This window comes from Paralichthys olivaceus, chromosome 22 (genome assembly GCF_024713975.1).
Source record: "Paralichthys olivaceus isolate ysfri-2021 chromosome 22, ASM2471397v2, whole genome shotgun sequence".
NCBI lineage: Eukaryota > Metazoa > Chordata > Actinopteri > Pleuronectiformes > Paralichthyidae > Paralichthys > Paralichthys olivaceus.
Genome location: NC_091114.1, coordinates 11,730,091 through 11,742,707, shown reverse-complemented (window position 1 = coordinate 11,742,707; position 12,617 = coordinate 11,730,091). Strand labels below are relative to the sequence as shown.

The following is a 12,617-nucleotide window of genomic DNA, read 5'->3' as shown; positions in this document are numbered from 1 at the left end:
TTCTAATAGGCAGCTGTTTGAACTCATTAAACAGGGTTAGATCATTTAAAAATGTAATCAAACAAACATTACAGAACAGATCCACACAGAACAATACAGACAAAAGTGCACACAAACACACAGAGGAAAGCACAATAAGCTTATAACCACTTAACTTAAACTAGAAATAGTTTATAAATAGCCTATGAAGGGCCACAGATAAGGTGTAACATAACAAGGTTGGACACACTGCTCCATTGAAAGTTGTTTTGAAGAACGTCCGTGTCACATATGATTGAAACGCATTCTTTATTTAACAAATACACACACAGTCTTTCTCACACACACAAACACACATACACTCCACTATTATTTACCTGCCCTAGTTTTCTGTAATCTGCAATAAACACACTTGACGCAGTGCCAATGTGTTACGAAAGCCATTTTTATTTTATTCAATAACGGTACAATCATCAGCTGTGGTCCATAATGACATCATTAAACAGGGAAAAACTGCAAACAACAATGAAATGAACAATAAATAATAAACTTCAGAGAGAATAACGATTGACAAAATATTAAATATCATTGATTATTATTTGTGTGAGCTTAGTTTATCCATTTCCATATCAACCACTAGAGGACACTCTTCATCAATCTATTATTCACAAAAGAGCAACAAATATTCAGGGCAGTGATTAGGGACGGGTAAAAATGGTGATTTGGCCTCGTGAAGAGTGAACAGCAAAGACAGAGGTGAAAAATATATTCGTAAAATAATGACTGAAAAACACATTTTCTTTAATGAGATCAATAATTTCCCATTTCAAACATGAACCTATGTATTTCACATTAAAGTTTGTTGTTTAAGAAATGTGGCCCAAACACCACCCCGACCACGCAGGTGATGACAAACAGCACCCAGAAGATGATGGCCAGCAGCTGCACACAGAACAGTGTCTTCTTGCTCTGCTCTATGACCTCGTCCTCGCCCACCAGGCCTGGTGCCATGCCGTACGGCCTGTCCGGGTGCATCTGCTGCACCCGCAGGCTCACAGTGGGTAGGATGATGAAGCGGGTGTCCCTGCTCTCGCCCTCCAGGGAGACCACCACTCTCTGGGTGACTGTGGCCAGGCGGGTTGCCATGGTCACAGGCAGGCGGAAGGCCAAGGGGGGCAGCCTGGCCAGGATGCGAGAGTTGGAGGGTAAGGACAGGGGATCCCCAGATGCCAGAGGGGTCAGGTGGCGGCACAAGGGGCAGGGGATGGCTGGTGGGCTGCGGGGGTCCAGTGGCTCGTAACGGCTGAGCTGGATCCTCTGGAGGCACTCTGTGCAAAATACATGGAGGCACTCCAGCACGCGGGGACATTTGTTGAACTGGTTGTACTCCTGGTAGCAGATGGGACACTCCACATCCATGGGCTCCCCAGGGGTGGGTGCAGCTGCGGCAGCTGGGCAGCTCTGCTGGGGAGCTGGGACAACATCCCCTGTCATGGTGGGAGGGAGGCTGAGTGGAGTTGGCTTGGGAGCTCAGTGATGGCAAGATGAAAGTTGTAGATTAATGTTTAATTGATGCGGGGAAATCTGTAAAATGAAAAAAACTTCAAGATCAACTTTGAGTCTGAGCGTCAGAGACCTCCAGAAGCTGGAGTGGATTTAAAAACAACAGCATCTGCTCCCCCAGGGATGTTGATGTGTTCCTTCTACGTTTTATTAACAGATTCCACAGCCTGTGAGTCATAGCAGTTATCTAGTTAACCACTCCAACCATCAACCCCCTCTCCCAGCCCCTCAAACTCACAGTCACCCCTGCTCTGTGTAGTGTGTGCTCACCTACACGTCACAATCTGAGCGAATCCAGGAAGTTAGGAGATCAAAACAGCAGAGGAACTGTGAAGGGCAGTAATAAGGCACTCAGTGTTTCTGAGCACACCGGTGACTCACCAAGGATCTTTAGAGAGGACACAACTCTGACACGTTGAACGAATTTAAAGCTGAACCAACCAGATTTACAGTCTTGTGTCTCTCTTTACGTCGTGTCAAATAAAAATACAAAAATACGCATAAAACTTTTTTCATTTCATAACTGTAATAACAGCCTCATATAGAAGCCTGTTTCAGCTGTCAACCAGGATGTTTCACACAGTTTGTATTGCATCAAATAAGGTGTGATGACAACTACATAAAATGACAGAAACCATCTTTAAGGAAAAACTAATGGAATTATACCTTGACATCTTTGTTTGGCTTATGTCTCATCTGCTAACATGGAGGAGGTAGGGTTAATGTCCTTTGTTAGAGCCTTGTCGATCATCTTTATCTACAGTCTATGGGTTTAAAACAATAACCACTTACTTATACTGCGGGAGGGATTGCAGTCCATTAAAAAGAACATTGTTTTCTGCTAGGAAAAAGAACACAAAAAAAGGTTTCCCATAATATCATTGACCCAACTATCGACCCCGGTCTTCCTCCCTCTGTTGGCTGACACTTTATGTGACTTATTATTTCCTCCATTGTTCACGGAAGAAGAAATAGTCAGAACTCTTCCGGCCATTTGGGGGCTTTGTCAACAAACAAAATACAATTTTACATCGGGGCAGTTGTTGAAAACAAGTGATGCACTTGTTTTTCTTGGGAGGACAATATTCAGCAAAATATGAAAAAGCAAAAGTGGAAAATAAGTTGCAGTTTTCTGTAGTAGATTTTATTAACTAGCTGTTTTATAGCATTAATGCTAAGTTAACTGGCAAAGCTAGGTTTTAATTAGATAGAGAGATGGTATCTATGGTATCTATCTTTGAGACTTGTCCCACGAAAGAAAAACAAGGGTGTCACTTGTTTCAGGAAATCGTGTTCAATGACGAAGCCCCTTAGAGGCCGGAGGAATTCTGACTACTGTCTGTTGGGAACAGATGAGGAAATAGTGAGTTCCATAAAGTGACGGCATGCAGAGAGAGGGCGTCAGAGCCGAATTTGCTGGACGAAATGTTGGACTCTAGCAAAGGTTACCTCATAACGTTTCTTATTTCCTAGCAAGGGACAGACAGTGGTTGATAATCGTCTAACTCTGTGAGTTGATGCTGATTCATATTTTCACTTGGCACAAAAGCCATGTCTGAAAGTTTGTTTCGTAAACTTTAATAACATCATTGGATTTGTATTTGTTGTGTGGACACATTTCTGTCTGTGGCTCACACGGGACCATAGGGAAACCCATGTTGCCTCATCTGGGATTGTTGCTTAGCAGACGGGGTCTCCTTTGGATTGGTCCTTGACAACAACATGATACCTGAAACCTTTTCTCAGTAAAAACAATAGTTATGTTATCAGTGCTAAAAAGGTGGTTAAATACAGCAACAGTAAGGATTTGGTTTTACCAAAAGAAAACATAATATATCTAATTAAAAACAAGCTTTGAAAGAGAAACGCTGGCACCAGCTCTGGATTGTTGCTTTGTGTAAACAACTGAGCCCTCTTGTGTCTTGTATCTATGTCGGCCACCAGTTTCGGTCAGATTATGGCAGCGCTCCATTATTATACACAGAGAAGCAGATAAGAGATGCACTTACCCTCCACACACACACTCCTTTGATCAGAGCACACTTTGATGCCCACTTCCTCTCACACTTCTTCTTCACATGTTGGTGCAGATCTCATCCTGGCAGAGATTCGTCCTCCCTCTATGTCTTGTGAGCAAATTAGCCGCTCAAATTTCTGCCTTAATACTCTGCAGCTACGTGCCTAAGCCTGGCTCGCTTGTATCCTCCTGTTTTCACTCCGTCTCAACTGATTTTACTCATCCCTGTCTCTCTGTCTGATCTCCCATGAGGCCTCTCTCTGCGGTTTCATGAGCGTTAATTAAACCCTTGGTGATCTGAGCGTAACCAAGACAGAAAATGACAGACTGCTCTGGCAAATCTTACTCTACGTGTGCCATACATTATTACGCTTCCTCACTGTCAGCATGTTGGGTCTTTATATTAGCAAAACCTGGATTAGGGTGTAATTACTAATATTTTTCTATGTTTTAAGTCAAGTTAATGATGTGGAAAATAGTAATTTTACAAACTAAAGGGATCACATTTTTTACATTCTAGTGCATGTCAGGAAAGGTAAATAAGCTGCGGGGGCAGAACAGGGCAGTACACTGTGTGTGTGTCGGGGGGGTATTCAGAACAGAGTGAATGTTCCTCTCAAGTGTAAAGAGGTGAATTATTGACAGATAAATAAAGTCACATGAGTCAGAGCCTGTATACGAGCGTGTGTGTGGCACTCTGAATGATTTTCTTGTCTTCAGCTTGGCCTGTGCAGGCTTGTTGAATGCCTACGCTTCTATTTTCACTGTCATTATTTGTTACACACGGTCAGACTGAAAGTTTAAAAAACTGAGGTTTTTTTACCTTCTTTACTTGTGATGGGAGGCCAGACAGATTTCTAATCGATTTAATGGGAAATATGAAAGAGGGAATGCGATTACATTGAGTTCCGCTGTGGTTACGTGTGGTTAAGTCTCATGTTGTGTGACAGATTCTTCAAGTTTATGAAAGAATTAGAATTAAACGGTCCTTCATGGGTTGAGAAAGTTTTACCCTCACCACTTAAAACATTTAAATCTCATGTCTTAAAGTATAAAAGAAGGAGCTTCAATGCTTCCTAACTAATTCCCTTTAGCGTAGGAAACATTTTGACTGACACAACCTCATAGTTGCACCAGGACAAACCAGTCAGGAGTCACATAAACAACAATCATGATGGATTTATAGTTCACAACATTATCATCAAAACTAAAGGTTATGCTTTCTTTTATTTAATTAAAATGAAATCTGTTATGTTGTTATTTCCTATGATTCAGTGAGGATTCAATTTTCACTCTGTATGAACTGAAAACTTCTTTTTCTCAAAACGTGTCATTCTGTTTTGGACGGGAAACACTATTATAACTGTCAGCACATATTACCGTACATTTGTAGGTATCACCTTTTACATTATAAATATGTCGTTAAAAAAAACAAGATGACGTTTGGACTTGTAGAACAAAAAGCAGGTGTAAAAAAATGTTAAAACACAACTCAAACCATGAGAGTGTGACAATGAGCAGGCAGGAACAACTGAAGCAGTTAAATGGAATTCAGCTATCATGCATTTTATTTATATCTTGGATTTTCCTACTGTGACATGTTGAGACATGTAAGAAATTCATCATCGCTTCAAGCTTAAACAAGGTTTCACTACGTCACGAAGAAAAACAAACAGTAGCAGTAACGAAAGGAATTACTGCACAACATTCATCGTCACACAAACAAACCACACTGTTAGAGAGGACACTGAATAAATTCATTGGAGATGTTACTGGAACTGTGGACATTTTTCTTCCTGTAATGCTCTCTTCACTTTTTGGAAATGTTTTATTTTTAACCTTGATTCTGGTTGAAAAGCTGTTTTTGATTAACCTGACACAGTTACAGTAAGCAACAAAAGAAAACAAAAACCAGGAAGGCCTGAAACCCACATAATCAAGAGAAAATACACACACACACACAATCAGGGCAAGAGAGGGAGTCAAGATTTCAGCGGAAATCCCCATGAAAGGAGTTCAAGTTGGAACAATTGCAAGCAGCAGGAAGAGGTTGTCTGGGGATTACCATCGAGAGGGAGGACCTGACACGACGTCATACCTCACACACACCCTCACACGTCAGGGAGGGCGACGAGGGCTGAAACCTGAATCACAAAGTCCAGTTTCAATAAGCTGGAGGGAATCTGAAGAAGGGACTGGATTCCTCACTTTTACTCAACTTCTTTTAAAATAACTTCCTCGAAAGACTTTCTTTAAAGCCTGCTTCTCCTCCTGATGCCTGGTCATGTGTTGTCATTATCAGTGTCACTGGCTGTGGGATTGTGTTTGTGAGGGAATGAATGATTCAGAAATTAAAACCAACATGATGTGTTTAATTTGGAGATACACATGTGGAGGTGTGTTTTTGTTTGTATCCCTGTGAGTGTGTGTGTGTGTGTGTTGACATTGTGAGGACATTTTGCTCGTACACATAGTATTGTTTGAGGGTTAAGACTTCAGTTTAGCAACCAGGCTAGAATTAGGCTTAGGTTAGGGTTAGAATAAGGTTTTTGTGAAGGTTAGAATAGGTTCGTGTTAGGATTAGAATTAGGGGTCATTGAGGACCACTGTCCCAGTTTGTGTCAGAAAAACTAGTAAAAGTAAATAAACTGAACAGGGCATTGTGTGTGTGTGTCATCACACGTATTTAGAGTCTGGTGACTCATTCAGACTTGGCCAATAATCAAACCCAGTCCCTCCCACGCTCTGATGTATAAATGTGCAGCTCACTGACTGTGACTCATTCATTCAACCCACTGCAGCAACACTCAGCACCATGTACTCACACATCGAGTGCGGGATCTGTTACCGGACCTACAACGCCGGTCGCCGGTGTCCCCGGGAGCTCCGCTGCTGTCACACCTTCTGCGAGGGCTGCCTCCTGGCTCTGTCCCGGCCCGGCGAGGGAAGCCCGGGGGCGGGTACTTCGATCCTCTGCCCCTTGTGCAGACACAGCACCTCCATCTCCTGCCAGGGGAGGATCAGATCGGAGCTCAGAGTGGATGAGGGCGTCCTGGCTCGGCTGATGGAGGCTGGGGTGCTCGATCAAGAGGAGGAGGAGGAGGAGGCGGAGGACCCGGAGAAGGACCCGGAGGAGGCTCCAGACCAAGACGAGGGGGCGACGCTCCAGGTGACTCAAGCCGAGGAGAGCGACTCTTCCGCGGTCTCCAGAGGCGGGAGGCTCCGGCGGTCCTGGAAGAAAGTTTGGAGGGTGATCAGCGGGAAGAGCTTACAGCAGGGCGGTGGACAAAGTGAGTAGACTGGTATTAGTTCATGGTTCATATAGTTTGACAAGATTATATTATTATTATTATTATCATTATTGACATCAGTAAGAGATGTTGAGTTATCAATGTTATCAATTTTGAAAAAAAAATTCCTTGTTCAACACGTTTGTAAATACAAATTCTTAACAATTTGTCATATTAATTGTTGAGGTAGTCAGTTTATTTTAAAATGAGTACTTTTTGAACAGGGTTTGGTGACTTTAAAGATCACAAGTAAAAGTTTCTGTGTCTATTAAAGACTGTGATGTTTACATAATAAGCTACAGATAGCTTAGCACTACTATCACAACTTAAAATGTAAAAATAATGACTAAATCTGTGTCTAACATGTGTCCTCCCTTCTTCCAACAGACTGTATGACCAGCGATGACTTGAGGAACCTCGCCATGATGTCCTGCTACATGCTCTGAGCTGTCCACATCCTCACTTACCCTAGAAACAATGTGATACTTCCCTGCCTATACTGTATTTACTTTGAATTGTTCTTCCTGCCTACATGGACCGATGATGACGACCACAATGATGATGATGACTGCCAAGACACATGAACAAGATGATTTCAGCGTTCTGACTGCCTGTTAAATTGTTAAAAGCTATGTTGATGTTGCACTCAAATAGGAGAACAAATGGAAAACCTGTGAATGGCCAAAGTGGCCCACAAATTTATGTGATATTTATTCTTTTTATAAAGGTATTTATTGCACGTTCTTTATATATATTTTTAAGGAAAAATAAATGAGCTCTGGTTTCAATTATGATGATTTCCGTGGCTTCATGTTGTGTGTTGGGTGAGTCAGCGGGTGCAACACTCAAGTCTAGACTAGAGTTGTTCTGGGTGTGCAAATGTATAATGAAAAAAATATTTCCATAATACCTGGCACTGATTAAAATCATACTGTAGAGAGAGAAATTCATGTAAGATGCCAAAACGAGCCTCATAATAAAAGAAAACTTAGGATATATACATAAAAGCAGAGGAAAGGATCTCTAAGATTTAAAGAAACTATGAAGTCTTCTGCCTCCAGCCCCCCTGTGAACCCTCTGAGTTCACAGATCACATGATGTGTGTTGTATGTATTTGGGTCCAAAAGGTTGATATACCATGTCAAAAATTATACATAATTGTCTGGTCATATAGGCAATGTTGTGCAGAAAAAGAAGATACCAAACATCGACCTTTTTCTAATATGGTACATAAAAGCAAAATCACTCCTAAGAGTTAAAAAGAAGTGATATATGGATGGATACATTTTCTACATTAAAGGGGCTGAAACAGGAAAAGTAATCTTCACAGACCGCTCCAGGAAGTGGGTTACCAGAGACCAGGTGACCGGCGTTGCCTCCAATCAGACTCAACCAGCAGCAGAGCTCCTCAACAGCTCCTTTGTTTGACGAGTAAAATACATGGATCCACAAAACTTCCGTGACTAATACTAAGATCTTTTGCGGGTCATATAAATCTGGGAGGAAGTGCAAACCATGTCAGGAAATCTTGCCCCTCACTCAAGGTAAACATCACATTTTTGCACAGGCAACCACAAAAGTGGAAACAGTGGGATTCTCCTACATCACAGTGATACTCCTTTCTGTCTCTTTTTTCCACAGACATGTGTTTTCCTCACTGTGGCTCTGTGCAGCTGTCCTGTTCTTTATCATGTGTTCGGATGCTGCGAGAGGTGAGAGTCAACAGACCAGTATCTGCCAAGACCAAAACCACAGAGTCAGCAGTTTCACAGGCCTTTTACCGGGCATACTTATGCTTTTCCAGGACGTGACACGAATAATGCAGAGATAAGGAGTTTCATATATATACACACACACATATGTATATGTAAAGCACCTGTTCAATATTTAGCTCAATTTAAGCTAATTTGATTTACAATATTTATAAATATATATTTTTTTTGTAAAAAAAAAAGATAATGTCAAAGTAAAATCTAAACATTGAATTTAATCCTAAATGTAAAATGTTAAATTTAAACATGGAATTTCAGACTTTAATGTTAAATATTTAGCATATATAATGTATATGTGTGTTTGTAGTAAAATCACAGCAACTTATTGTAAAGAAATTTGATTCCCTGGTGTCGTAAATTTACCGATTAAGTGTATAAAATAAGGGTAAAATGTCAAATTGTGGTGCTGAATATAAGATCATTTGTTATAAAGTGAAGTAACTGCAAAGAATTATACTTTAAACCAGATTTTTCTTTTGTAGTTTATAAGTGATACCACAAATATAAGGAACAAAACATTTTATTATATTTTCCCTATTCTTTTTCAGCTTCAGCCAGTCCCATATCAACCCAAGCAAATAGTGGAGTGAGGCCGAACATCCTGAGCTCACTGTTTCCTCCAAACAACCCACACCACCCCCTCTCCACTGGTCGACTGCCACCTGAACCTGGAACTAATAGTGGAACTGAGATGAGCAGGAAATCTGGAGAAGCTTTGTCAATCACCAACCATCAATCAAACCCTCCGTGGTTTACAGGAGGCGTCTTTAGTTACAATCCAAATAGCCCGGACTGGAGACAACACAGCCGAGGAGGAATAATCAGAGCTCAGAGGGGTCACAGTTCAGGTGGAGCGAGGCCGGCGAGCGAGAGTTTCATCAGTCACCCTGAGCAGGGAGGACAGAGCGCGGAGAGACCACAATCCAGATTACATTACCAACCGCTCTCTCAGAAAGTAACACAAAGTGGAAATTCAAACCCAACAATTGTTAGAGTATCATCTCAAAATCAAATGTGGGATCCAAGAGATGCTCAGAAATCTTACAATGAAGTAAAAGTTCCTAGAAACGATAAAATATCTTGGGTATCACAGCCTGGTGAATATTGGAGTAATTCACCATCAACTCCGAGAGCTCATCACGGCGGCGATAAAGAGATGGATGAGCTTTCTGCGGTTAGAGTGCAGAGCACATCTAACAGGATTCAATCTAGTAAATTTTTCGGCTCTGCAAGTCAAACCGCCTCTCGTGCACCATCAACCAGTGCAGCCTTGGACACATCTGCTTTTCGAATAAACCCCAGGTCAGAAAAAGTGGCCCAGACACTGTCCGTCACAGATTTCTCCATGAAGCTGAACTCGATGACAACTGGTGAGACGTCAAGACCCAAAATGGTGCAGTCATATCTCTTCAAGGACTCTCAGGCCTCATCTATGGTAAGAGGTGATGAGCAACACACCATGGCAACAATGCCACAGAAGCAGATGGCTTCCGACGCTCAAGTTCACAGCAGATTTGCTTCGACTTTTGAAAAATTACTCAGAAACGATGCGATAAAGGAAGATGATGCCAATCCGCTGAATCTCAACAAGAACATGGGTCAGTATGGAGCTCAGATGGACAATTTTAAGACATATCAACCTGTCTCCAGCATGTATCCTCCTGCTCAACCCCCTCTGCATCCCGCTTCAGGCAAAGGAAGGACTCTGGAGAGGTTTGTCCCTGCTCCTCTTGCTATTTCCCAGGATAACTATGCCACAAGCAGAGAGAAATATCCGGCAGGACGCTCAGTATCAACTGCAAGAGGGTCTGCACATGGTTACAAACCAGATAGATCCACAAAAAGCATCTATGGCTTGAGCGGGTTTGAAAATTGGAGGTCTAACTCTGGGAAATACAGCTTCAACAAAGTAAAGATCCAAGCCACAACTGTTTCTCCTCCAAGGCTGTTCACATCAGGTCGTAAAGACGTCCAACCTCTGCTGCCTGAAAGCGACGCCAGTACGGACGTGGACCCAAATCCCACCTGGATCACAAGCAAAATTATGTCTGGTTTTGACGCTCGACCACTTGAGGGAGCCAAACCTCCAGTTAGAGAACAAGACAGGCCCGCCACACACTGGCCAGGTGTTAATGTTGTGAGCTCGCAGACCTGGCAACCAAAAAGCAGCAGAAGTAACACATGGAAGAATAATAAAGAGGATTTTGAGGCAGAGAACCACAGCATATCAACACAAAGGCAAAAAGAAAAGAGCAGCGAAGATTTTAAACAAAAGTCTGAGCACAGCAGATTTACACCAGAAAAATATAAAAAGAAACACAGCATCTACACTTTTATGGGGTTTCAGTCCCTTCAAGACAGAATTGGAAGCCCACACTGGAATTACACAACTGTGGCACGACCAACTGGCATAGTTTCCTCATCTTATCTCCGATCAGCTGCAGGCCTCCACCTTGAATCCAGCCCAACGACACAGCCAACAACACACAAAACCAAACCTGTTACGATGAGGGCGAGGCAGTTCCACAAATCCCCCAGCAGCACGGTGATCGGGGAACATGTGCGAGCAGAAACCAATAAGAGTGGATCGTTTCCCACCAATGCAGCTATTGTCAGGCTGCCCAAGCTTCCCGTAAAGGTCGCTGTCACGTTCGCTGATATTCTTGGAAGTGCTTCATTCAAAGGTGTCAGAGCTACAACACAGACGCTGATGACACAAGCTGATAAAAAGGATTATTTTCCAAAGACCATGCAGGAAGAAGGGCGGGGTTCATGGACCTCTGACGACGGAGTGCAGAGCACGACAAGAGGCGCCAAAGATGAGGTGGAAGATTTCAGCAGAAATGAGGAAAATGCGATGAAAACATTTGATGCTTTCCTGGATAACGAAGGAAGTGGAAGCGGGGCCTTTAATGTGTCTGATGTTTTGTCAGCTGACAGCCCACAGAGTCAGGGCCTCAGTGAAGATCTGCTGGAGTTAGATTATCTACGAACAGCGACAGGGAACATCTCCTTCAAGTCGGTGAAACTGTTCCGACCTGAGAAATGATGGAAAAGTGTTCAAAAGTTCTAATAAAAGCTGGAAATGTCACTGAGATTTGGTTCTTGGGTTCAAAATTATTCTCAATAATGCAAAATGATGAAATAAGTCATTTTCAAGATATTTTGTAGAAATATATATGATATTATTCAGACTCAGGGTCCAGATAAGAAACACAACACAAGTATATAGAATAACATGCAGACAAAAGATTAAAAAACATAAATGTCTAACAAAGAGACAACCATAGCAATGCCTCTACAGCTAAATAAACATTTGATAGGAAGATTTCAATTTCATATCATTGATGCAGCAAATATCAATAAAGAATAGACTCCAGTGGTTTCATGAGTAATTATCTCATCAAACTTGCTTAATTATAAGGAATTTCAAGTTCGTTTTTCTGTAGTTTGACCACATGTGGGCAGTAAAGAGAATATATAGTTGCTAGATGAGCTTTAATCTGAAAACAGGCATTTAAAAAAAACATACAGTACATTTAAGTTGGTAACACAAATAGCAACATAAGCATAAAATAAGGCTGCAGGATTTTGAATGTGAGGTTGTTTAATGATGGAATAAATGTATTTTAGCTGCAGTTCTGTCGTCCATCTTCAGTGTGAGACTCTATATGTGAAAATAAATCACTTCCTTGATATTTACTGAGACTCTGTTCATTCATTGAAGTAGATGAAGCAGGAAAAACAGACGATAAAACACGGGGGGGGTTTCTGAGTCTGAAGTTCTGCCTCATTCTGGAAATTATTTGCATAACGTGAAGTCAAGCATGAAGAGAGAAGTGAAGCAAGGTCATACTCGAGGCTTTTTATAAATTGATTGTATTCCCATTCCTTGTGACCTCATTCCCAGGCAGCAGCCACTTCACTGTGCTGACACAGATTTTCCATCTGGGTTTCAGCAGCATGTTGGTCTCAACAAGTTGTTTAACATGCTGA

The 12,617-nt window shown here is 41.9% G+C and overlaps 3 protein-coding genes across 3 annotated transcripts; 2 read left to right on the top strand and 1 right to left on the bottom strand.

Moving 5' to 3' along the window:
• Positions 1 to 403: 403 nt before the first annotated feature.
• Positions 404 to 5,792, bottom strand: LOC109634789 (RING finger protein 222). The gene is made up of 2 exons (XM_020095483.2): positions 3,552 to 5,792; positions 404 to 1,563 (listed from the first exon to the last, which is right to left on the bottom strand). The coding sequence occupies exon 2, from the start codon at positions 1,471 to 1,473 to the stop codon at positions 832 to 834; it is 642 nt and encodes a 213-aa protein (XP_019951042.2). The 5' UTR covers positions 1,474 to 1,563; positions 3,552 to 5,792; the 3' UTR covers positions 404 to 831.
• Positions 5,793 to 6,240: 448 nt separating this feature from the next.
• Positions 6,241 to 7,640, top strand: LOC109634790 (RING finger protein 227). Its single transcript, XM_020095485.2, has 2 exons — positions 6,241 to 6,849; positions 7,237 to 7,640. The coding sequence occupies exons 1-2, from the start codon at positions 6,375 to 6,377 to the stop codon at positions 7,293 to 7,295; spliced, it is 534 nt and encodes a 177-aa protein (XP_019951044.2). The 5' UTR covers positions 6,241 to 6,374; the 3' UTR covers positions 7,296 to 7,640.
• Positions 7,641 to 8,208: 568 nt separating this feature from the next.
• LOC109634698 (uncharacterized) lies at positions 8,209 to 11,712 on the top strand. Its single transcript, XM_020095386.2, has 3 exons — positions 8,209 to 8,393; positions 8,491 to 8,561; positions 9,170 to 11,712. Exons 1-3 carry the CDS (start codon positions 8,365 to 8,367, stop codon positions 11,668 to 11,670), a joined length of 2,601 nt encoding a protein of 866 aa, XP_019950945.2. The 5' UTR covers positions 8,209 to 8,364; the 3' UTR covers positions 11,671 to 11,712.
• Positions 11,713 to 12,617: the final 905 nt, after the last annotated feature.